This window comes from Anguilla anguilla, chromosome 1 (assembly GCF_013347855.1).
Source record: "Anguilla anguilla isolate fAngAng1 chromosome 1, fAngAng1.pri, whole genome shotgun sequence".
Taxonomy (NCBI): Eukaryota; Metazoa; Chordata; class Actinopteri; order Anguilliformes; family Anguillidae; genus Anguilla; species Anguilla anguilla.
In genome coordinates, this window is record NC_049201.1 from 25,886,808 (window position 1) to 25,913,049 (window position 26,242).

At 43.6% G+C, this 26,242-nt stretch overlaps 1 protein-coding gene across 2 annotated transcripts in view; it reads left to right on the forward strand.

Annotated features, from left to right (window-relative positions):
* smyd3 (SET and MYND domain containing 3) overlaps positions 1-26,242 on the forward strand; it is a 194,080-nt gene that overhangs the window by 130,406 nt on the left and 37,432 nt on the right. For both annotated transcript variants that reach the window (XM_035398656.1, XM_035398740.1), the window contains exons 6-8: positions 12,459-12,526; positions 24,029-24,131; positions 25,034-25,144. In XM_035398656.1, coding sequence (XP_035254547.1) covers positions 12,459-12,526; positions 24,029-24,131; positions 25,034-25,144 — 282 coding nt within the window. The remainder of the gene's footprint in view (positions 1-12,458; positions 12,527-24,028; positions 24,132-25,033; positions 25,145-26,242) is intronic.

Here is a 26,242-nt window from a genome sequence, read left to right on the forward strand (position 1 = left end):
GAAAATGGCGCAATGCTTTGTGAATGCTGGTGACAGATGAGAATGTGAGCGGGAAGCAGTGGAATTGGTCAGTTTTGCTCTGGTTCTGCCTGTGAGACACACTTCACAGGCTTGTCCTCTTTCCAACGCCCTGCAAGTGTCTGTCAGCGACAGCTCTCGCTATCAGCTGATCTACACTCACGAGTCTCACACCCGCACTGCCTCCCCCCAATCCGCCAGCCCCCCCCCCAACCCCCCCACCTACCGCAATCTCGCCTGCGACAGGGTCATTTTCACCATCACCGCCAGCTTTTCAGTCTTGCGCTCTCTCTCTCTCTCTCTCTCTCTCCTCGCTGTACTCTCTCAATAGGGCTTCAGTGGCATTGCAAACAAATCATGCTTTAAAGCAGCTCTCTCCCCTGCTTTCTCATGCACTGTCACACACACATACTGTATATATATATAGTATACACACTGCCATACACATGATAATACACACACCTACTCTCTATCTCACACACTCTTTCTGTCTCTCTGTCTCTCTATTGCTCTTACAGATGGGGCCTCATTGGAAAATCTAATCATGCCCACAAAGTATGCCGCTGTTTCGCTCCTCTTGTCTCATTCTCTTTCTTTCTTCCTCTCTTCCCCCTTTCCCTGCCTCTCTCTTCCGCTCTCTCTCTTGGCGCTTCTCCCTCCCCAGAGCTGTCCTAGTGCAGCCAGCTGTGGGCCAAACGAGAGAAACCGTTGGCTTCACCTGGCTGCTTGGTTTCTTCCTCGCAGGTCAGACCGCATCTGTTTTAGCTGTGCTTCCGTTCCGAAGCCCTCTGATTGCTCGCGGTCAGCGCTCCTTTCCGCCACGGTTCTGACCTTTCGCCAGTCGCAGCCAATCAGCGCTGACCCCAGCGGCGTGCCGCGGTGTCTCGCTGACGTGAATCGGGGACACGCGCACGTGTAAAATATGGCTTCATTGATGCTTTCTGAGGGAGGGGGTTCTTGCAGGGATTTGTGGGATAGCCTTCTATAGATTATCGCTTGAGGCGCTCCCTGTCAGTTGGATTGGGGTCCATGCGGCTGATTGATCCGGGTCCTTCTGTGTCTTTGCGCTTTACGGTGGGTTCGTTCTGCCCAAAGCAACAGGAGCCTAACCAGGTCACTGTGGCTCGGGGAAGAAGAGAGAGGGACAAACAGCGTATCCTGTAGTAGATATTGGTATTTATAGATATCGGTTGTGACGTACATATAGTCCTGTAATCGCGTGCTTGTAATCTTGCTTCAGGCGTTTGCCTTCTGTTTCTCGTGCTGAACTTGCTGCTATTTTTGACCGGGGCCTCCTGTGAACGAGCTGTGTTTATCCCAAAGGAACGTGGGTGTATAACAGTCGGGCAAAAAATAAAAACCTTTGATTAGGGTGGCTGGGAACGGGGTAGAGCGGTCCGGCTCTGTGCGCTGTGAGCCTCTGGCCTTTAGCGCCTTCCCGGTGGGTACCTCCCGCCACGGAACGCGCCAGAAACTCATTACCGCGGCTCGTTTCTCAGCGCCGCTCAGCTGGGCCTCTGCGGCTTCGTTATAGAGCTGAGGCGCAGGCCGTCGAGGCGGCGTGTGGTTGTAACGGTCAAGGAGCTGAGCGTGTAGCTGAAGAGGTTCAAATCCCAGCTAGGGCTCTGTTAGACCTCAGAGTGAGGCTTCAGTGTAGTACCTGGCTGTATCAGTGGTTAGCGTGTAAAAACATAGCCAGGGAAAGTGTTATGAAAGATTGAATATAGAAAAGAGGTGTTCAGTCTATATTGGAATGCTCAGGGGTTGCTGTGTGTTTTGTAAGGCAGTAGACCTGAGAGCAATGGAAGAAATGTGCTCAAAACATGCTACCAAAGGAGCAAGTGGCTTGTGGCTCTGCTGTTTGTTCTCAGAAGTGTCCACAGCGATGGCTTGTAGACCAGTCTGCTAAATAGAGATAATTTGCAGAGTTTTCAAATACAGGTCACGCACCACTTTTTCTGTTCGCTTTGCACTAGGAGTGCATACAAACATGAATAGCCTTTTCAGAGATGCACATACATACATATTGAGATGGTGACACAATGTTTATAGTTTTATCTCTGCACTCCACCACACTGGATTTGAAATGAAACAATGAATATAAAATTAAGGTGTCGGACTGTCTGCTTTGATCTTAGCTCTCCTGTCTGTTCTGCCCCCACCCCCACCCACCACCCCCTACCCCCTCCCAAGTGGTGGAATGAGATTCCCACTGCAGCGAGAGCAGCAGAAGCCCTGCCCATCTTCTGATGCGGACTGAAGACTCACCTCTTCAGATTGCACCCTCCCGCCCCTGACCTGACCCCCCCCCCGTTAAATATCCTGTCTTTTTCTCTTCCTTTCCCTGGATTTCCTTTTTGGATAATGTTATAGGCATGGCTCTGTGAAGTTATCACGCTTTCTTTTGTTACAAACACAAATTGGTGTTTGCTAGGCTCACATTACTCATATAGATTATACGTGGCCCTTTGTGCCTTTTTGATGATACCACATTTTAGTATTCCACAGAGTAACACGAATGTTCCGCACTACTGTACATCGCTCTGGATAATGATCGTAATATAATATAATGTAACGTTATATTGCACCTGTGTTGTAAGAGGAGTGTTTTTCTATGTACGGTGGCTCAGATACAGTCACATCCCTCTGAAGGAGGAGCACTTAGACATCACTGCTGGAGAGAAGCAGAGCTAGCTTTCCAATAGGCCCACCACCATAGCGTTCCAGTCAGTCGGGTCCGTTATAATCGTATCAGTGTCTTAGAGTCGTAAGAAAACCCTCGGTTGCCCAAATGCACGTTTCCGTCGCGAGGCTCCCCCGAATCAGGGGAAGGCGGTGCGGGGCTGTCAAAAGGGCGGGTGGCCATCGGCGCGCCTCGTCGAGGCTCTTCTTCGCCATGAGCGGTGTCGCTATCGTCGGCGCCGTTGGCACGAGATCCCGCCGCGCTGCAGATGGCGGGCGGCGGTAGGACGTACCGCGGGAAGCCGCGTCGAGCGAAGCCGGCCCCTTCTGTTTCACCGCGAGTGATCTGTGTCGTCTGCTTCCCAACCCCCCATTTTAAGACTCCTCAGTGCTGCTTCACCGACCTCTAATAAATTAGCTTATTAGCTCCTGTAAATGTTTTGCATATGTGTAGAGAGTACTGAGGTAATCCTAGCTCCGGTATAATTGCATTTTTGGGAAATGTTGTTTATTTAAATTTTATTAGGTGAAGGCAGGGATAATAGATGTAATTAATTGATTGATTAATGAAGGAACCACTTGTAGTTTCTGGTGGGTTATTTATCGCTGCCTATAGAGAATTGTGTGACCAGACTTCACCTCTGCTCGATGACCTTGTGGCATTTTGGTGGTTGTGCCCCGGTCTGATATTCCAGTTCGACAGAGGAGCTGACCAATCAGAGCAGGTGGAATTTTAGAGCCGCCTCATTTGGGAGGGTACCTGTCCAACGTCACGAATGACACTGAAGCAGGTCCTCGCTGATAGCATTCATTGCACAAATAACCAGAGGCTGCAAATATAGCAGTGCTTCTCTCGTAGATCATTCTAGAACTCCATTCCTGATTTCTAGAATTCTTTGTGAGATCTGCACCAAACAGCTTCCATAGGTAGGGAGGGGTTGAGGGTAAAAAATCTCCTAGTGGCTGGAGCTACATGCCAGGAGCTGGGCTCAGGAGTCGACCAGCAGAACGCAGCTCAACTCAGGCATCGCACCGATAAGTCGCCCCAGCAGGATTACCGTAAATGGAATAAACCAAGCAAGAGGTCCTTAGTCATAACAGTGGGCAGAGTTCCTCCTCGTAGGCTCAAATTAATTTCGCTGGCTGCTTGCCCGTCCAGGGAAAACAAGCAAGCCCAGAGCCTGGCCCCTCCCCCCCGAGTTAATTTTCATATTCCATAAATTAGCATTTAATTGGCCGTTTCCTCTCAGGCCGGCCGGGTCTCTCGTAGCGAACGCGCGACTCTCAGCCCTGTTGCTCTCGTTAAAGGAGGAGGATCGCGGGCGGCTCTCCTGTTCCCGCCCGTGGGGCTACGCCTCCGTTCGGGCCGCAGATGTCCGTGCCGCGTTCGAGTGGTTTTTCCGCACGCCCCGGGGGCTCCCCCCCCCCACCCCCCACCCCCGCCCCCCCCCACCCCCGCCGCATCCGAACGGGAAGCTGACGCCGCGGAGCGTTCGGCGAAACCGCGCGGGCCAACATTTGGCGTCCCGCTGCTTGTTTTTTTTAATTGGGTGCGATCACCGAATTAATGACGTCGCCTTCCCCCTAGCCGTTCGGGCGCTGCCGTTTCTGCTAACGAAGCAACAAATTCGCCGGTGGTTAACGGCGGACATTTTAGAAGCTGGACCTCATACAAGCGGGTCCTTGTGAAAGTGTGCCCTAAAAAAACCCGTTGATGCTCACAGGGATGTAGTAATACGATTTCCCAGAGACAAGGAAGCGGGTCTGAGGGGCTTGCGGCTTCAGAAGACATTAGAAAGTCTTTCCAATATCTCGGGTTGTATAAAATAAATGAAATGAAACGGGACCTCCCCGAAAAAAAAAAAAAGTCACCTGACCACTTGGATTAACTTCTGTCCACCTGCCCTCAGAGCATCTGAAGGCAGGACAAGCCCTGTCCCTTCAATCAAGAAACACTTCCACTTTCGCATCCTGGCAGAGCTCTGGGAATAATAACCAAATCCAGAGACTCCCCTGCATCCCCGGAGGTAACGTAAATAGACACCCCCCTCCCCGCCCCGTCCCTTGCTTGGCAGGCAACACGGGGAGACAGAAATTGATTAAAGACATGCACTCGGAGCCCAGGAAATGTCCGCTCGGCCAAAAAACAAAAAACAATCACCCTTTCGTGAGAGCTTCCATTCCACATTGGGACAGACAGCCAGACCGCACGTGCAGAAGGGGGAGAAAAAGCAATCTATTGTAATGCACTTCCTTTTTTTTTGGAGTGGTGTGGTGTACAGTGCATCTATCAAAAAGCCTGGGGGATTTTTTTTTTCTCCCTCTTCTTCTTTTCTTTCCTCTGCTGATGCTTTTTTACCTGTACTGATCCCCACAGAAGGAAGGCACTGGAGGGAGGATGAGAAAGTAAAATACATAGAGAGAGAGAAGGTGTGGGAGAGAGTAAGAGAGAGAAGCCTTTGTGCCTATGGGGATAGGTTATTTCTCTTTCCATTGTGCCTTGTGATAGACAAGGCCACGTACTAATCAATAGCAGCTCAGAGGCTGGGTGGCTGTAGCGGTATTGTCTTGCGGCCCCCCGGCACCGCGGCACATTGACAGGCTTCGATGGAGCTTTGGCACCGGCCGAAGAACAATGGCGGCCATGACGGAAGATGAAAGGGGAAGGATTCCGGTCTCTCACCCGTGGGCGTGGCTTGGAGCCAGGTATACCTGTTGCATTCCTCAGGGTAGACAATACAGCATAACAATCATATCACACGTACTACCCTTGGAGAGCTGTAAATTCTACTGGGTTTAGTTGTTTCTCACCGCATAATTGATCAATTTAAGGACTTAATTACACGGCTAACCTCATTTGGTTGTGTTGGTTGCTGAGTTGTGATGAAAATAAAAAACTGCAGGCCCTGAGTACATAAGAACAGATGCTGTTAAGAACAGGCCATTCAGCCCACAGAGGCTCGACATTTACCTACAAACTAGCATATCCAGCACTGCTTCAAGCCTTGGCTGACCCAAAGGAAGATTATTACTACATGACCTTGCAGCCTATTCCACACATTGAAGGCTCTCATTTGCACAAGAATACTTCTAGAATTTACCTTTCGCTGACTTCCACCAATGCTGCCTCGTTTTTTTTTTTTTTTTGACGGAACTCAGCCTGAGAAATATTTTGTAGTTCATTTTGTTAATGCCTTTTATAGATTTGAAAACCTCAATCAAATCCCTCCTTTGTCTTCTTATGCTAAGCCTGGTGAGATTAAGTATGTTCTTTTTTTTGTAACTTTCAATGCCAGGAGCCAAATTAGTTGCCCTTCTTCCTTATTTTAAGAGCTTTGATGTCTATAGTGCAGTTTGCAGACGTGCGCACTATATTCTTAAGCATGCTCTAACAAAAGCGTTGTGTACCGTCGATATAACCTCCTTTTGATTTACACTCAGAGTTTTATTGCCTATTTATCCCAGCATCCAATTGGCTTTGCTTTTTTCTTTTTTTTCTTTTTCCTGCTACAGCACAATGCCAATAACCTAATAGACATTGATCAACAACAACTCCCAAGCCTTTTTTTCCCAGGAGCTGGGGACCCCTGCTTTAAATTATGCGGTTATATGCTATGCGCTTATGTGCCATAATTATGCCAGTGAATAAATATTTATTACTCGGAGAGCCTGCCAGACATGCATTGTCACAGCACGGCAGGGCATGTAGAGCAGGCCTCTGGCACCTATGAGCATAGAGATTGTGCCATGTCCTCACTAGGTTTGCTTGCACAGTCTTCCAAGGATTTTGTATCCAATTATTTTGGTGGGGAGGCTGTAGCTGGGCTTGAGTTTTCTGTTGAATTCCAGGTTGTTTTTTTTTTTTGTAAGCTAGCAGGATTTTCTTTTTTGTTGTTTGTTGCAGAAAAAAGAGAGCATTGCGAATGCATTGGCTACAGTGGGGGACCGCTGTGAGGATTGGCTGGCTCGTTCTGTCAGATGTTTGTGGTGCATTCTGTACAGAGCAGTTCCTGTTTGTAACTGGACATCCACTTCAAATGTTATCCATCTGGATAGAACCATCTGTCGTCTCTTTATTTTGCTCTTAGCCAGTTCATTTCCTCTCTTTATTTCTTTCTTTTGTCATATTCTGGAATGTTTATGTGAAATTTGCCCTAAAAACATTGTCAAGGCATTTACAGTTGTAGTGTGAAGGATAAAGAAATTAAGAAATTGTCACTGAAAACCAATAAAGTCAGTACATGTACACATGTAATTGGTTTGCGCTGCATTTGAGTGAAGACCAGATATTCAGCTTGAACACAGTAAGAGGCAGACTGTATTTTGTTGTAATGGGGACTTTCCTGATAAATTTCTTATGCAAATGAGCTTAAATGCCATCACTGCAACTGAGTGTGTGTGAGACGTGGTGCGTGTGTGTGTGTGTGTTATTTTAATACCCAGAAAAGGGGATTGTTTCTTGTAAAGCTGCGGGCTGATATTTTCTTTTGGAAAATAAAGATTACATTTTGTACGGTCTTTATTCCTAACAGACGGCTCATTCCCCAAGCTGTCACTGGAACAAAAAGAAAGTGAAAATCATCTTAAGCTTAAGTTCTTTTCTCGGAGGAAACAGGCTTTGTTATTTGTGAAGACGTTGAAGCGAAGGGTATAGTGTACTGCTGCTGATTGACTGCTGCTCTTTGAACCAGCCCTTAATCACTAATTATATCCTAATTATTCAGCTGTAATGTTTATTTCGAGTACTGCAGATTTTACAAAGATTTTATTTTAAAAGAAATAAAGAAACTTTAACAAAAGTGAAAACTGAACGCTTTAGTCTGGGGGGGGGGGGGGCGGGTGCTCTAAAGATTTTTAGTTTTGTTCTGTTTTCTGTCTTAGTTTAGATTTTTAGATTTTCATGTGGTGATGCAACAAAAAGGACTTAAATGGGCTGTTCACCCACAAATGAAATGAGTGTGTTTAGACTTACCCAGGGTAGTAGATGTCCATCTAAATAGGTCTATCTTCGAGTGGCCTCAAAGCACCAAAAATCTACATATAAAAGATTTTACAGAAACATCTGTTTCCAAATGTAATCCAGCGGTTACTCGCAAACATCCACAAAGCTTAATTTGTGCATGTTTTTATTGAGAATTACTTCTTCTACCAAAGTACGCCAACTGTGTATATCCCATAGACTTGTATATCCGTGCAAAGTGTCATGCAGACAGAGTAGTATGAAACTAGAGTGGTGGTAATGTAACGTTGGCAGAATGTAACCGTTTGTTGTAGTTTCAATACAGCAACTTGTTAGAAACTTACTTTATTAAAGCACGTACCTGCTTCGAAATTCATGGTTGAGATATTAATGGATGTAATTTATGTCATATAATGAAACTTGAAACTCACTTAGGCTTGTGTTAACTACAGATGTTATTTTCTGCATTGATCAACATCAAGCTTTGGAAATCTATAGAGGGAACCCATGCGTCAAAAATGCTAACTCACTTCTGGGTTTTAGTACCACAAACTGCAACATTCTATGGCGTGGTTTGGTTCAAACTTTGTTTGGATATACACCGTTAGTGTACTTTGTTAGATGAGGCAGTTTTCAATGAAACTGCACAAATTAAGTTCTGTGGATGTTTGTGACTAACTGTGGAAATATATTTGGAAAGAGACATTGCCGTTGAATTTTTTTAATAAAAATTTTTTTTTTGGTGCTTTGAGGGCACACAAAGATGGACCCATGAGGCCCATTTTATCAGAGTGAGCGGCAGCAAATATCTACAAAACTTGTCACATTTATCGAAACTGTCTGGATAGACAGGTATTACTCCAGGTAAGTGGAAACATACCTTAGTTTCATTCTTGGGTCAAATGCCCCTTTAATTTAGATGATACTGTGAAAGAAGTACCACAGCAGCAGTTTGATCTATTGAGTACTGCAGTTGCTGGTCTGGTAGCACTAGATTATGCAGCTTGGTATCAAAGGGGTAATGATATGTTTGTCAAATATGCTTGTAAAACATTGCAGTTTAATTGCAGTTACCTGAAGGTCTTCTCGTTACACTGAGGTTGTAGCCTCAGAGCTGTGCAAGCAAATTCAAGTTCAACCAAAGGTCTTTATTTTCATCATCTTTACACACTATGGGGTTTACCACCTTGTTGTTTGTACAAGGTGGAATGGTGACATTCATCACAAGATGAACTGCCTACATCAGCAGCTCATTAAATACATTAATCATAAAATAGTTGTAAATAAACTGAAAAAAACTCTTGTTTAACTTGTGTGAAAGTTAAGGACGGTTGTTGATTTGAATCATAGCTCTATGCCTTCTCCCTTATTGCACGAAGAGAAGAGTAGGGATGAGGTTATATAGGAGGGAGGTAGACTGAGACAGCAGACAGAAAAGCCTCTTTATTAGCACTGGGAGGGGGAGATGTCTCCGTCGTAACATTTTTCATCATTGAATGTAGCATATGATCAAACCCCTCTCCTGACATTCAACCTGGCCGCCCCAACGAACAAAATATCCATCAATCTGAACTTATTTCCCTTCCTACATTTTGTATATATTCATTTTTCGGAATCGCTTCGTAACCAAATGATTCTGCTCGCGATTGAAACCAGCGTTGCTGGAGGTGCAAAGCGTGTCAGTCCGTCCCCGTTTCTGGAAACGGCTGGAGAAGTTTGGAGCTGCGGCGCTGGGCAGTTCGCTTTCGTCGTTTTGAGCAGATGGCTTTTTTTGTGTGTAGGAACGACTGGCGTGCACGAGAGCGCTTCGCCTCCCTCTGACGGGTTCTGCTCCACACACGTGCCGTTTCTGGGTGCGTTTCAGAGCAGGCGTTTTTTGTAGAGGCGGGTACAAATGCTCTAAGCTAAGCTGAGCCTCTCAGCCGTCTGTTATATGGGGACGTTTACTGGGTTTTCATCCGTAATAACATTTCTCCAAAATTCTGTGCTTTTATTGTGAATCTCCTCCACGGCTGCTTCCCACACACAGCCAACGGTATGGATTTACTTTCCAAAAGCTCCCTATCCCTCTGAGCCCCATATTCAAGTAACAGTCGCTTTAATTTCCCATGGACTTGGACGCAAGCTCGTCCCCGAACACAGGACGTGCATTCTCATTCATAGTCTTTCTCATTCTCATTCAGTAGTCACTCCCAGTGTATGTGGTGTGAGTGGGCCCAGGTCTTACTAGAAGCATGTAGCGCAGAGTAGAATTCACCAGCAGGCAGCCTTCACACAGCATGCTTCCCTGCTTCTAGTAAACCCGGAATCCCTCAAATTGCGCTTGGGAGTACGATGTACACATCTGATACTGCAGTGGCCTTGCGTAGTCCACATTTAAAATATCTGCAACTTTCCGAATTCAGGAAGTAAAGAAGAGAACTGAAGTTACAAATTCACAAAAGCTTTGTTTCAGAGCTTTGTGTTTGTCAAGTTTTGCATTTTGTGAAGGGCAAGCTAATGTGAACCCAGGTCTCACCATTACTGTAAGTTAATGATGCGTCTTTGTGTTCACTCATATTCGTATGCATTAAACTGTAAACTGCAGTTTTGGTGTAGGTTGTTCTTGTTCTATAGCTTCTTAGGAATATTAAGTTTAATGGATTTTATATCTTGTAAAGGTCATATCAGATTCGAAACTCTCACAAATGCGTATACCCACATCTCTAAAACCCACCGTGATCAATGTGTTGTTTAATTGATATTAATGATCAAGTCACTCTGTGATAGCTTAGCTTAATCCTTTAGAGGAAATATATGATGTTTTTCCTCCTGACATTTTATAAATCACCTTATCATAAAAATAGGCCTGTTCTCCATTACTTGACTGAACTGACCCAGGCACTCACTCATTCAGTCTGTTTAATAATGTTTAATAGGCTAATATGGCGACACAGTGTGAACACCATCCCTGTATCAAAACATTGTCTTATCCTCACACAAAGGCCATTTTCTGTGTGACACCTCAACACCTTTAATGTTTACACTTTAGAGCAAATTAAGATCTGGGTAAGTGCCTTCTTTATCTTCCAGTCGCGTATTGACTGTCGCAGTTAGAATTTTTATGCTCCGTTTGAAAACATAAACGCCGGCGGTTAGCGTTAATTAAACTGGCGGGTGAACAGCCGCCTGAGCTTTTTTGTAACCGGATAACCGGCATTTAGGATCTGAGGATCCGGTCTCTCGGTCTTCCTTGATGTCAGGTTCAGGGTGATGTCGCCTGGAGGGTTGTGGTCAGGGGGGAAGGAGGGGGTTTCTCTGCAAGGGGGTTTAGTTTTACGGATGGGTAACGGCAGGTAACGTGGCTCCGTCACCCAGACGCGCCGTCCCCCCTGTCTCCGGCTCAGACCTCAGCGGGCCATCGCGGCAGATACCCGATAGCTTAATATTAGCTCTAATATAACCGATTTGGCAGCCCGAGCCGCGCCGTTCGTGAAAAGATGTAAGGCGAACCCTTTCGCGCGCTCCACATGAAAGACGGGTGAGGCTGGCGCGGCTTCAAGAAGCCGTCTCCATGACTGCACGGGCGTGGACATTAGCCATTAATTTCACGGTCGGGCTCCAGAAATGGCGATTTAATTGAGGCGGGAGCGATATCGGCATCATTTGATGAGCGTGGCCGCCCCTCTGTGCGTTTCCTTTCTCCCCTCGCGTTCGTACGCGCTGCCCTGTAGGAGTTGCTTTTATTACTTGTTTACCCTCTCGGCTGTGCTCGAGGGAAGAAGCGGTCTGAATCTGAGGCTGGAGTCGGCAGAGAGTATTTTAGCCTCGTCTTCAGGGAGGCTCGACGCTCTCGGGGCATGTATGTCACAGAGATTATGGTTAAATATGTTTCATGACTGGAGCGCATCGAAGGCGTTTTTATTGCGCTCGCCTAGAGCACAGTTGAGTCCACAATCAGCAGTAAGCATAAGATTCAATGCGTTTTGTCAGCATGTTTTTATGGCCAAGAAAACCATACTGTTTTCCTTATGTTTTACTAATTGAGTAGAAAGAAACACAAAGTGAAAGTTAATCTCATAGAAAAATGTGTTATGAGTTGTGACCCTGCCCCCCCCCCCCCCCCCCAAACCAAAATCAACCAGTGCACCTCTCTTTTCCTTCAGCAAAACCCCAGTGCCCCCAGCCCTCCCTAATTTGATGGTGGCCATTTGAAAACATACGCACTCTGGCCTCCCATTCCTCCTGAAACCCAATAGTGCTACAGTGGTCAAAGACCACTGTCAGGGCAAAATGCTGAAAATGCTGTAATGTGTATCACTGAAGCCCAGCCCCAGAGTAAATGAGGAGGCTTGCTCTTCACAGGGGCCTTCAACCCGGCCCCTTAGGCCACCAGAGGCTGTGCTGGTTTTTGTTTTTTGCTTTAAAATAAGTGATTAGCTTTGCAAAAAATTACTTTGATAAATCAAATGCTGAGTAACAGCAGAAACCAGCTGACCCGGTTCTCCAGGATAAGGGATGGCCACCCCTGCCCTGTACACTCAACTGCACTGAGTTATTTTTGTTTTCTTTTTAGTTTTGGAAGCCTTAGACATATAGTATGACCCAGTGGTAATCAAGTCTGCATTAACTGTGGTATGTTGTAAAAAAATAAATAAATGTCATTTCTGTGTCTTCACTGCGTCCTATAAATCCGTTTGCACTGCTCCCATTGGGTGGGGTCTCAGTCACTGTGATGTGTGTTTCCTGTCAGCCCTTCCCTCTCTGGTGTGAAAGTCTTCTGTGGGGTGTAAAAACTTGCCTTCTGTTTCTTAATCAGGTGACCTGCAACTGCTTCAGCATCAGTGACGGAGAGCTGCAGGAAGTGGGAGTCGGTCTCTACCCCAGGTGAGTCGATCTTTGGGAGGGGCCTCTGTGGTGGGGGGGGGAGGGGCCCAGCAAGTGTGCTCCACAGATGTCCCAGTGCTCCTTGAAAAACATTAAGTCCTCTAAAATAACACCATTCTGACTTGAAGTACTTGATTTTTGTTTTGGCAATCAACTTGAAAAGCTTCTAGTGCATGCTTATTATGTCCTCAGAATCAGATCGTGGACTAGAATCTACATTCTACTCAAAACTGGGATCAAAATGCATGACAATCAGAACATTACAAAGAAATTGGCTTGGACAACTTTTGGTGTTTACAACTGCAGTGGCAGGGTTCCCTGCATTTGTAGGATCACCTTTTTGCATTGTGTCAAAAACATTGCTGGTTGTTATTTAAAGGACAGTTAAGGACATATATTGGACTTGACAAGGTAAAAGGGGGAACTTTATGTAGCTCTCAGAACTTTACAGAATGCATAAAAAACATTGTCCGATGTGATTTTGGTCAAAAATAAGATGAGGATCATTTGGAATCTTGAAGTACTCATATTTACACGATGTGTAAATATGAAAAAAAAACACGTCTGGTCAAGTCTGGTCAGTTTTCTGCCATTCAGCCACGTTCTCTTCATTGGTAGAAAAAGCTGTAGCTATGCAAATGACATGCAAATGATGTGGTGACATAAATTACTTAATGGGGTAATTACCTCCTGATACAAATGTAACAGGCAAAAAATGTTGCTTCGCTATTTGAAAAGTTTTGATGCTAAATGCGCTTTTAAAAGATAAGGCTGGTGTCAGTTTTTTAATTATTGTCAACATATCCTGTGGAAAGACCAATGATGCTTCTGTCCGACTCACAATAGGCTGCTGTATGACATTTTCCTACCCCGTTTAGCTTACTGCTAAACCAGGAAGCCATTCTTTCAAACTGTGCACTAAAATGAAATACAGCTCAGGAAGGCATATTTTCATTTTCAGAACACACAGCCTATTATCGTGAAAAACATGACCCGTGTAGTTCTTTCCAAATTTAATTCAAAGTGGAGAAAATATTTCATTTCGGGACTATTTGCAATATGTTGGTCCAGAAACTGTCCTCTTATCAAAAAAGCAATCACAGTCACTTCATGAAGTTGTTTCAACAGTAGGTCTCTTTGACTTGGTTTAATAGTTTTTGGACAACAGTGGAGTTCTGTGACTACTTGGATACTGGCTAAATTTGGCGTAAGCTAGATGGACAATACTTGTTGGCAGCATAAATTTGTTGTGAGTTTGGGTCTTTTCATAGTATATGTGGATCATAAGAAAAATATAAAATAACGCCGGCCTTATCCTTTAATAACATAGATCATGGAAAGAAAGTTTGGTTCACAGTGACGCAAAAATGGATTCGTCATCAAAATAAAAATACATTTTATAAGCTATGCAAATTCAGCTGAACCTCAATTATCAGCCTCTGCAGGTGACCCTGTCAGTAGGGAATGATATTGCAGCACAGATTAAGTTTAAACCAGCATCTGTGGGAACGGTGAGATCACAGCTGAGTCACAGGGCTTGTGACTGCGAATCACTGCAAAACACATCCAGAAACACCAGAAAAAAACACCAAGAATATGTGCAATGACAGTCATCAAGGTGGAAGCTCAAACCTGTGTGGAACAGTGAGACTTGCTTGCTTTCTCACCATTTTTTATACCCAGTCTAAAATTACCACTCTATCATGCTAACACCACACCCATGTGATGGACCAGAATTTTTTAATTTTTTTATCAGAGATTCAATTCTCTGTTGAAATTCCGTTTTAGTTGTCTCAGTTGTTGTTTTCTCCAGAGATGTAATGCACACCCAGGGGAAACAGATCTTTGTCACTGTCAAAACCCAAAAAATAAAAGCCCCATTTTTATATGCAAGCAATTAGATGCAATCGCTATTAGAGACGTATTATCATGAAATTATTGCCTGCTTAGACTCGCTGCTTGCTTAGAAATGAAGGGGGTTTCCTCTCTAAATGTCCTTGGGATTAGTTATTGTTTTATTTTCAACATGGAGGGTGTTCTGAGGCAAACCTTGAATAATTGTTGTGGTGTGTGTATCCATGCTTGTGTGTATGTCGTCTGCCATCGGGAATCTGTTGTTTAAGCTCAGCTTGTAAACCGTATGGATCTTCTTGAGATGCACTCAAGGAGCAAAACACTAAGCTGAGTCTCATGTTAGTTCACTTGATCCCTCTTTTACCCCAGTAAAGCTGCAAGAGGCTTTGGAGTGTGAGAGGTTTTACAGTCATTCTTTTCCTGGGAAATAAGTAAAGAGATTTTGGGAGTACAACAACAAGACCTTTTGCCTCAACTAAGCAGTTATGAGGAATACTAAGAGCCCTTCTCAGGCTTATATTACTTATTTGCGTAGGCTGGGCCCTGTAGCATTAGTATTGTGGTTTGAGCCTGGTTTAGTCCACCAGCCAACTATAGGATAGGTTTAGGTCTGCCAGGGTTCCTTTAGTTTCCGTTGTATTCAGTCCTCCCAGGGACATGCCAGATACCCATAGGATACAAGTGATCAGTGGTTGGTACACCTCTTCAGCGATCTGTGCCAAATCTCCTGTAGCATGTGTTCTGCTCTAAACTTTTAAACATTTTTTGTTATTTTTGCTGTAAAGTTGTGCATAGGCAGAGCTGGCTGCTGGCATAAACATTTTATACAGCTATTCTGTGTCCACAGCCGTCCCTGGGCCATAGAATTCAAGTTTAAAGTTATGTAAGACAATGCTTGTTTTTGTAAGCATTGTTATTTATGTATCTGTGGCGATTGGTTCCCCAGTCTGCAATCGCTCCTTGAGCCTCGAGCAGGCTCTGCGCATAACACTCATGCTGTACCGAATTGACCCAAAATTAATATTAGACTTTTTTGAATCCATTACCGATTCCAGTCCTCCCAAGTACTTTGGATTTTTCTGAAGCCTTTGTCTGGTCGGGCAAATGTAGTTTCGAATTCTCCTGAAAATTCAAAAAATCTCAGTCCTGGATTAAGTCTGTCCTTAACATTGACTCTTCCAAATGAATGCCAGTTATCGCCAGGAATCCAGGCCACAGTCACAGACCCTTACCTGAACCCTGGGGATTATGTAAAAGAACAATTTATTCTTGTCTGGGTTGGCCTCTTATAATGAGCCTTGATGATGACCAACTGGAGCAGAAACTAAAGCCAGAGCAGGGATTTGGAGGGGCTGGGGGATAAGAGCTATTCAGGCTTTGTCTCTGTGGCAACGCTGAGGTGAAATAAAAAGCAACTCATTGCATTGTGTAGCCATTTAGCAGATGCTCTTATCCAGAGTGACTTGCATAGCTGTGTACATATAAAATATATATATAAAGCCCATCAGGGTCATTAGGGTCACAATCGATAGTAGCAGTCAATGCATAATTGTACATAAAGTTTAATGCCATGCTAGGTGCATGAGGGAGATGGAGAATGTTGTATTATTAAAGGCATATTATTCACCTTGAAAATATTATAAAACAACCATGCTCGGTGATTATGATAATGCGCTGGCTGATTACGATGAAGATGCATCTGTTTCTGTGTGCACTTCTGCCCAGTCCTTGCTTGTTTGCTTATATGTTATTCTAAAAAGTCTTTGGATGTTTCTGGGTGTGGTTCTTTTTTCTTTGTGGGATGTGTGACCAATAGAAGAAAAAGTAGAAGAAGAAGAGGAATCATCTATGGATTGGCTACAGTGAGTGGTGAGTTTTCAACTAGGTTAGTGCTGGAGAGATTGTCCAAGTGGCTGGTCAGCATTCGGGTTATGTAGCTTCCATTTTTAGCTAACTAAATTCAGTTATGTTTAGCAACTAAGCTAAAGCTAGCTACCTCGTAACCTTGCTGCATATGACGGCTAAGTTTGAATTTTTGCTATCGAATATTGCTGCATTTTTCGTAAGAGATAGGATTCCAACAGTCTGCAATGCAATGTTATAAAGCTACCATCTTAGCTAGCCAGAGCAAAATATCTAGGTTTTTTGTTGGTTTGTTGGGGGTGTACGGGGTTTGAGAACGGAGGAGACGTTTTTGAATGTAAGCACAGGAGCGAGGGGTGGAAATAAAATCTGCATAGTATGCCTTTAAGCGGCATTTAGGATGGGGATATAGTTTTAGATTTTGACTCATTTAAACTAACTTAAATTTACTGAAATGCTCGTCACCAGTGCGGATACCACACTTCAGTGCTACTCCAGTCGAAAGAACAGGTGCGTCGGCTTTATGTTTTGGAAAGATCTGGGCTGTGAAATCACAGTTACGCATTTATTCAGTGAACTAAGCATGACATCAGCTTGTCCCACTGAAAAAAAACATCGAATGAAATACATTTTGATGAGACTGTGTTAACAGCAAGATTCACAGATTCACAAAAGAGCTGGCTCTGCAAAATGACCCGCAAGCTCTGCTCATCCAGATGTAATTCGGCCCTGCTGAAAACCCATTTTATCCAGCTCTGGACAGGGGGAAAGAAAATGTTAGTCACTGCCTACCTGCCTCAGCCTCTCACTGATGTGAAGCACCAGTACGGTAATGTCTATGAGTTTCATTGACAATGAGGGTTTTTTATGGTTACAGGTTTTTCTCATGCTTTTACTGTCAGTAACAAGTGGCTACAGTTCTGCAGAAGGCATTTTATGTACGCTTATTTGTTGATAAGTTTTTTTTTGAAGATAAGTCTTCAAATAACATTCTTATCCTAAGTTACTGACCTTGCTGTTTTGGAGTTTTTTCCTCATTTTGATTTCCAATAAATTGTGAATATGCCAATGTGACATATTTAACAACCTCTGCAAGGCTTTTCCCTAATGCGGATATCTTAGCATAGCAATTGTTTTTGTTACAAATTAGCTTGCTGCCTGTTTATGCTGAGACCCCAGCCCATGTTGGGGTCATTTTGAGGGATAAGCAGAGGGAGTTGGTTGGTTGGCTTAAAAGAGTAAGGGAAGAAGATGGGAGACTTGTGGTGTAGAAAGACTCTCAAGCATCTCCTTCCTCAGCTTTGTGCCCTTCTCTATCAGTTACCCTTTCTACTGTCTACCAGTGACTGTTCTGCTCTCCTTTAATGAAAAAGAAAGGCAAGAAGAGAGACAGGATGATAGTACATAGAATAGCAGAGTATTGAAGATTTTTCTAGCAGGATGGCGACATGAGCTTGTTTGAAGAATGCAGTGACACATCCAGTGGACAGGGATGATTTCAACAGGGAGGAGTATATAGAATATATAGGTATTAAATTTGTAATATTTATTTTGTTTTATATTGCCTATTTTCATCAATTGAGCCACATATATGGCCACTCTGAATGAATTCTCCTAATAGAACTATATTTTAATTGGATTACATCTGAAATTATTCGCATATTTATTAACTTTGATGTGAATATAATCAGTGACGGTGTCAAATATTGCTGTCTGTCTTTCATTCCTGAAATGACTCGTAAAAGTACTTCTGCAGTTGTCAAGTTGGTCGCTTATTCTCTGTTCTAATCAAATTTGTATTTCAAATCAAATGATGATTATGCATGGCAAAATTCACAATGTCTGCATATATTTGATGTGTTTTTTTTTTTTTGTTTTTTTGAACAGACATCAAACTATTACAACAATGTCATTCAATGATTCAAGTCCCCCATTTCATTACATACTTATAATATAACTATATTACATTATACACACGTATATGCACACACACCCACACACACACACACACATGCACGCACACACAGTTTTAACATCCTCCATGAGCTGATTAGAACCCTGGAGAATCATCCATTACTATGACTGGAACTTTACTTTGTGTTTTTTTTTTTTTTTTTTTTTTTTTTTTTTTGGACATACATGGGTGACTACAAATCCTTTCCCTCTCCTTATGTTTCGTATCACACTCCGTGAGGCGGCACCAGCCGCCCCTGTGAGCTTTTCACAACCTGGATCAAATTTTAGGGTTGGCACTGTTCTCCAAAACTCCCTGACCCCCGTTACCCCATGGTACACTTGTCCCCCTCCGGTTTGTACAAGCACGGCGGTATCCCGTCTAATCCCATTGGTTTAGGTCTGGTGAACGCAGGGGATTTGAGCTGTCGTCGTCGTCTCCTTGTTTTCACGGCTCCTGCTGGCCCTCGGTCCCCCTCCCTCCTCCACCCCCCTCCCCCCCACAGCCTCCATCAGTGAGGTTTCCGAACGGGTGGAGCGCCACGAGATCCGCCACCCGTGGGGACAGAGCGCCGCCGGCGACGCTCTAAGCTTCGCTGCAGCCCAACGGGTGACCGGTGCGCCAACTGACTTGCGGAGGATTTGCGACCATCCCACCAACAGGAAATCGAGGGAGTTCTCATTTATTTTGTCTGTAGGACCAATCTCCTTTTTTGGAAATTAGAGAAATTATGATTTTTTTATCTTACTAGGAATAGACACATGCATTTTTTTTTTACAGTAGCCTACCACAACGTTGGTCTCTTTTTAAAAGTGTAGGTGGAACTGTTGTTTGGTGCTTAATCTGGCTTCTGAAGCCTATGTTGCAGTTGAGGGTTTTAATGATGTTCCGTAAGAATGTTATATGCCGCCCGTTATATGTATCGGCTGTAACAAGGGTTGCATATTTATGGGCATATGAATAATTTGAAATGAAAGGAGTATAGATAAGAGCAGTGTTACCAGGTCAGTGGTGGTCAGGTGAACACCGAGGCGGTATGCCAGAACTCGACATTCGCTAACAGGGCTGCTAACACCCCGTGCCCAGTCAGCCCCAAATCCAGGAGGACTGCTACAGGTTTTCTGGAGCCATTAATTAAAAATGGGGCAAAACGGAGCACTTCTCGCTCTGCCTATTGGTATTTTAAGTTGCCTAGCAACAGCCGGTGTCGCCGCCGCTGGTTTTCGGCAGGCAGAAGAAGATGGGGGGAATTTTTTTCTTGGCAAGTCCGTTCTCTCGTCTGTCTGTGCTTTTTTTTCTTCTTCTTATTCTCCTCACATCCTCCAACCCCCTCCTCTGCGCAATTATTACTTTTCTTGTTGCCTCATTTAAAATTCTCTTTCATTTCCATACACTGAACCTGTGCAGGCTTGCTTATTTTTATTTATTCATTTTTTGGACATGTTTGACATGAGGGAGAGACGGCTCTCTCTTGAAAGCTCAGGGTTATTATATCCCGGGATGAGGTACCGATCAGCGACTGTCAGTCTTTGTACTATTTGTTGTCAGTCGTCACATGACACAGGCGAATGGATGAGCGCCTTGTGCGAAACGAAAGTCTGGTCACATTAAAAATTCAACTCCTCCTGAAATCGCCAACCCAGTGTAAATATGTCAATCTGAATGAGATATGGAACTTGGAAAAAGGTTGGCAGTTTCTAAAAGCTCTCAGTCAAGTTATGATTGTACTGTAATGCATTTTTTATTATCTAATAAAAACTAATAAAATGTACTATTCAGGAAGTACCTTGAGCACCTGTCCATTAATACTTGAAAATAGTTGCACTTACTTAATTATTTATTATTATAAACACAATTAATCCATTCAATGACCAACTCATGACAATAAGTATTTCCATTTATGGGTTAACATAAATTAATTGCAAGGGATACCATAATTCTGCTAAACGAATTATTTGAATACCTATGTATGTTTTATTTCAATGTGGGGAAAAGGTAGATTTAATCAGTGATTTTTGTGGTACAGTTTTGTGGTTTTCCTGAACTAAAATTCTAAAAGATTCACTGGATATGTTAGTACCCCTATCAGATATCTAAAATTCCCCTTTATAGTTAAAATGTGCACTGTGCTCATTGGAAGATATGTTTCTACACTACTGCCTGATGTTGCAATTGTATTGCACAGTTAATGAAAGCGCTTGTGTCACTTTTATTGCATGGGCGATCCTCGTGATGCCAATTGTAGCAATGTTCAAAGGCTCTGTTTATTGCATTTCACAGCAAAACAGCCGTGTGCTGGTGCACCTCCTGAATGATTCTTTTTTTGCCAATTACTTGTACTAAATTATGGATTATGCCTCAGTGAAACTGTTGACCATCAAAGTGATGGCACTTCCTTTCATTTGAGAATGGATCAGCATCCATGGCAAACAACTGACCGACCTTGAAGCAACTGGCTAGGTGACTGCATGGTAGACTGCATGCACTGAAAAAATGCATTCCAGGCATACAGTAGTCTATCCATAACGGCTGTGCATGTATGTGGTACAGCACATTTCGTACAGGCTGATTTGGTAAAATTCAGTTTTTAGTTGGTAATTATCTGTATTATTTACAAAACCTGGACATAGCAGTGAAATTCAGCTGGGAAACCAATGGGATTGATGTAGATCACATCAGCTTATCCAAAATACAAAACAAACACAATAGGCTATGGTATCTCTAGCCATCCAAAAGACGTTGAGCTTACTTGAAGTTGCACACTTTTTCTGGATGCAGTCATATTGGCATCAACGAAGTTGTGATATGAATCAAATTGGTATGGCCTTATACATTACAGATGAGAGTGAGCTGCAGTTTCTAGATTTGCTGTAATACATGTGTTATATGCGTGGAGAGTGTGGGAATACGAGCTGTAGCTGGAATGAATTAGCAGAGCATTGGCTTTATTCTGTTACTGGGTGGAGAGTACTGTAGTGTGGTGGGTAGTCTGCCAAACTGTGGGAAAAGGCAATCATTTGGCTGAGGGCTGAGAATACATTTTTAAGTTTTAAAATCAAAGAGATGAGACAACTACCCTCTTCTATTAATTTACAGAAAGCATATGAGGCTGCCAAGAAGCATGGACAATTCTGTTTGACCATTTTGCAGCCTGGCTTTAAAGGGGCAGTTCACCCAGAAAAGAAGGTAATGTTTCCACTCACCTTGAGTGCTATCTATCCATCCAGATAGCTTTGTTGAGATTTGACGAGTTTTCTAGATATCCACTACAGCTCACCCTAATGCAATGGACCTCAATGGAGCCAAGTTTTTGCGGCACCAAGAAATGTACGCATGAAAAACTCAACTGCGCTGTCTCTTTCCAAATATAAATGCCGTGGTTACTCACTAACAGATACACCAGTATTTTATTGTTTCAACATTTTTTCAACAATGCAATTGTTTTATAATGTCGACACTGCGCCCCAGAATAAATGTCAAGTTTTGGTGCTTTGAGTGCCACCCATTGAGGTCCGTTATATCAGGGTGAGCTGCAGTAAATATCTAGAAAAAATTTAAAATCTCAGCAAAACTATCTGGATTGATAGATAGCACTCTGGATAAGTGGGAACATAGCTTTATTTCATTTTTGGGTGAAATGCGTCTTTAATGTTTAGTTACTTCAGGTTTTGCAGACACAGTAGCTGTGCAGCTCAGCTGATGATTGCAGAGTGAAAATTTTTTTTTTTAAAGAAAAAAGCAGCACAGTGTCAATCGGACATTTTCAGACCTGGTCCGAAAGAGCCATCTTGTCTGCTGGTTTTTGTTCGTTTGGTTTTTGTTTTTCATTTGCTGGTTTCACCATAAAATCAGTGAGTACAACAGAACGAAGGTGAGATGTAATCAGATGCTTAGTAACTAGAACTATCTGAATTGCAGCTTGATCGCTCTCAGAGCCAAGTTTGGCGAAAACCTGCATTTAGTGAGATTGGAATTGGGTTGGGTTGGGTTGGATACAGTGACAGTCCTGACTTTTTCACTCTGCAATGACCAGCTGAGCTGCAGAGATATCATGTCACCATATCATCATCACACTGTCACCTCATTGTCAGAATGTCATTTCCAGCCGCATGCCTTGCTCAGTGACGTGCAGTCACATCCAAACGGGGGCTGAAAATCCATGCGACTGAAGGCCTTTGGCTCCACCTCCTCTCTCACTCTGGCCAGGCTTTTGCTAAACTTGGCTCTGAAAACCCAATATGTGATTAGACATAGACTCGAGTTATCTGCCATTATCCATATTAATGATTCCTGTTGATCGTTGAACTGACTGACTGAGGAACTCATTGAGTCTGGAAGTCTTTTCCCAGTAAGTTCATATTTTCATATAGACAGTATTTTCGATATTTCAGTCTTAAAAGTGGTGTGGACAAGACCAACAGCAAAATACAAATAGCATAAGGTTGTGACACCCACCTGCTCTGTCTGCCAGTGCTGCTTTTTTGATGTGTTTCTTCACAGGTGCCTGGTAGGTGGAGCAGAGTCGTTAGCACAATTGGGAGCACCTGTGGCCAGTGCTCCCAGAGATGTTAAGGTGTGCCTGTCTCCAGTTTGAGGGCGCTCTCTCCCCACAGTTGCCTTTTGGCTTCTGTTTAGGTGTGGGTTGCTTTTGTGGTTCTTTTTTGGTTTTAAACGATTCAACATTGCTTTGCCAGACTTTTCACTCGTCCACTCACCTGCACTGCTGATGATACTGACTTTCCCCTCCCCACGTTTGTCCTGTCTAATTTTGGAAATTCAGGTTTTGAAAATAAAATTTCAACTTCCTTTGCTTCGGCCAACGCCTCCCATTTTGTCATGGCGGTTGAGCCAGGTCGTGATAAAGGCTACATATAAATCTTAAAATAACAATTATTTCATATGAAATTGAAATAGTTTGAACTGGCAAACAAAGAACATCAACATGTTCATCATTATTTTAATGTCATCATTAATGTTATGGCTGTGAATTTAAAGTAAAGATATGCTTCACAGCAAGTCTGTCGTATACAGCTGTAGTTTCACGCCTGTTTCTGAATCACACATTTTCAAAAACACATCCCAGACTAAGACTCCTCGAAGCTGTGTTAATGGAGTTCACAGCCAGCCTGCTGTGGGTGTAATGGAGCCTTTGCCAAGTGTGAATGTTGGAGCTTGTGGATCGGGTGCGTTCGCAAATGGTGTATTTGAAAGTTCCTAAGTGGAGTAAGCTTCTAGTCCTGGAAAAGCAGCTGTGTTTCTTATATACCGTTATCAGTGAGGTATCTTTTTTCAGCTTCTGAAAATAACGATCGCCATCAGTACATTATTGCATGCAGCGATTAATCAATACTAATTTTTCCACAATTTATTTGGGGTGGAGGTGGTTTGGGAGTATAATTCATGGACAGTTATGGAGTTTTTGATGCTCATTGTCTTCCAGGGCCTTTGTCTTTTCTTTCAAATGAACTCAATTCGCACATAAAAACTCTGCTACTATGATGAAAGAAAGTTCATTTCTTTCTATAAGTCAAATTGAATCAACCATTATTGGTGTATGTGCTCCTGTGGGGAGTGATAATATTTTTGTGGTGTGAATTAAACCCAGTAATGCACAAGGCTTCATATGCGGCTTTGTGAGGGACTGCACTGCCTCATACACACATACATATACACACCCTTACACTGTCGTACACAATCTAGTACACACACTACACACACAGCCTTACAAAGCACCCCTTGATCACTCTCTCCTTGTGCCCTCTCTCTCTCTCTCACTCTCACTCCCTCCCTCCCTCTCCCTCCCTCTCTCTGTCCCTCTCCCTCTCCCTCAGTGTGTCCTTGTTGAACCACGCCTGCAGGCCCAACTGCGTGATGGTGTTTGAGGGGAGGATACTCCGGCTGCGGGCGGTCCGGGACATCCGACCCCTGGAGGAGGTATCCACCCCACAGCCTGTGGTTCCTCTGCCTTCCAGTGCACCAGTTCCCTCCAGCTCTGCACCAGCTGCCATTAGTGTGTGATCTGTAGTCAAACTGTCAATCTGTAGCATGGTGTTGGTGGTCATTTAATTATATTTAAATATAATACTATATATTTTCAATACCTTTGAATGGTTACATTTTAAGGGACATCTGTCTAGCTCTCTCTCTTTCTCCCGCTCTCAAACAGGCAAGCAAGCAGTCACTTTTTTCATATTTAGACTTGTATGTACCCATGTATGTGCATGACAACTAACCAATAACCACTCTAACTATAAGCATATGTGTAAGCATATCACAACTTTGTAATTATACTGTCAGAATGGCTGAACAGGATGCAGAGTCACTGGTAAAAATACTTTGTGACCTTTTTCCACACATCTCTGATCCTGATCTTGTCCTCATACACCCTTATTATTTCGGTAGAAATTTCTAGAACTGCTGTAATCTGCCTGCTCGAAAAGGCATGCACACGCTGACAGTTCCAAGTCGAAATCTAAAGGGCAAATGTAACCACCCTGTGCTCAGCATGGTCCCAATTAGGGTTGAGTGAATAAGGGGGACAGGAACTATCTGGCAGTTTATCCAAGACGTTGGGGTAAAAGTAGATGTTAACAGTGTTAAAGCTGCCTGCTGAGATGTTGAGGGAAATTCAAGGTTTTCTGGGCTTTATGTCCAAATACAGCCAGTCAGCGTTGCAGACCAGCCCTGTTATCTGTGTATTCCCCACAAATCCACCCGACTGCATCTGCCCTTACCTCACCCAAATCTGCATGACCCGATGCTACCCAACTCCCCCTATCTCAATGCTACTCCACCCCTCCTGACCCCACACTACCCCACCCCACCCGTCCTCACAGCTCACCATCAGCTACACGGACGTGATGACGCCCAGCCAGGATCGCAGGAAAGGGCTGCGGGAGCAGTACTGCTTCCTGTGCGAGTGCGAGCGATGCGTCACCGCAGACAAGGTGAGGGCACGTGATTTCCGCTTTTCCTTTTCTGCACAGTTGTTCTTTTTTCTTTATTTTCTTTCCATATTCACTGGAGTGTCCTCTTCTCTCCATCTCTTCTCTTTCATGGCTTTCTCTCCTTCCCTCTATCACGCTTTTGGCTCTGTCTGTCTGTCTTCTTTTGTTCTGTCACCCAACCCTCGCCCCATTGTTGGTTGGGCCTGGTTAGCACTTGAATGGGAACCCTACTGGGAAAACTATGTTTATGCTGAAAATAGAATTGGTTGCCAGTAGGTATTCCCTCTGGATCAAAAGAAACCCAATAACCCAGTACAGTGATGAGGACACTGTGCTGTAGGAGGCGTTGTCTTTCTGCTGATACTTTGTAAACCGTGGTCCTGGCTGTCCACCTAAACTGGTTTGTGGAGAGTCTTTGGGTGCAAAATGGCCTCCATGTGTCACCCAAGTGAGTTCTATATTGGTTGTAGTTAAAGCACGTAACCTCTCTTCTCTGTTGAGTGTGTTGAAATCATGAGATGAAAGGCACTATATGAATGCATCCCATAGTGATGCTGAAGGTTTCAGCTATAATGCAGCTGCTGTTTGAAGGTATCCCCTTGAATCTGTGTATTGCGCAATTATCTAGCAACTGTTGGTGTGAAAAAAGCAGTGCTGCATTATATTAATGTTACACAAATATATCTCCATATTTGAAAGAGGCACTCCAGTTAAATGATGTAGTTTGATTTGCTAAATAATGCGCATAACATAAGCTCCATGACTGAGTAATGATGATTTTTGAGTGCAGTTCTCCTGAAGATGTGTTGTATAATATGAATGAAGCTTTCGCTTGCTGACTAAGAATCATGCTTTTCGAGTGCAGTTAGCCTAGAGACAAAAGAGTCCCACCGACCCCCCACACAGCAACAGATGATGTAACTGAGCCTAGGGCTGAGCTGAGCTGTTGGATATGGCAGAAACTTCTGGAAATAACACTTCTGTCAGGGGAGCAACAGTCCTCAGGGTTATTGAACAGATTTATTCTGTCACCAAGAAATATATAAGAATGCAGAAGAATTAATAGCTGTTTGCATGAGTGATTATTGTGCATTCAGC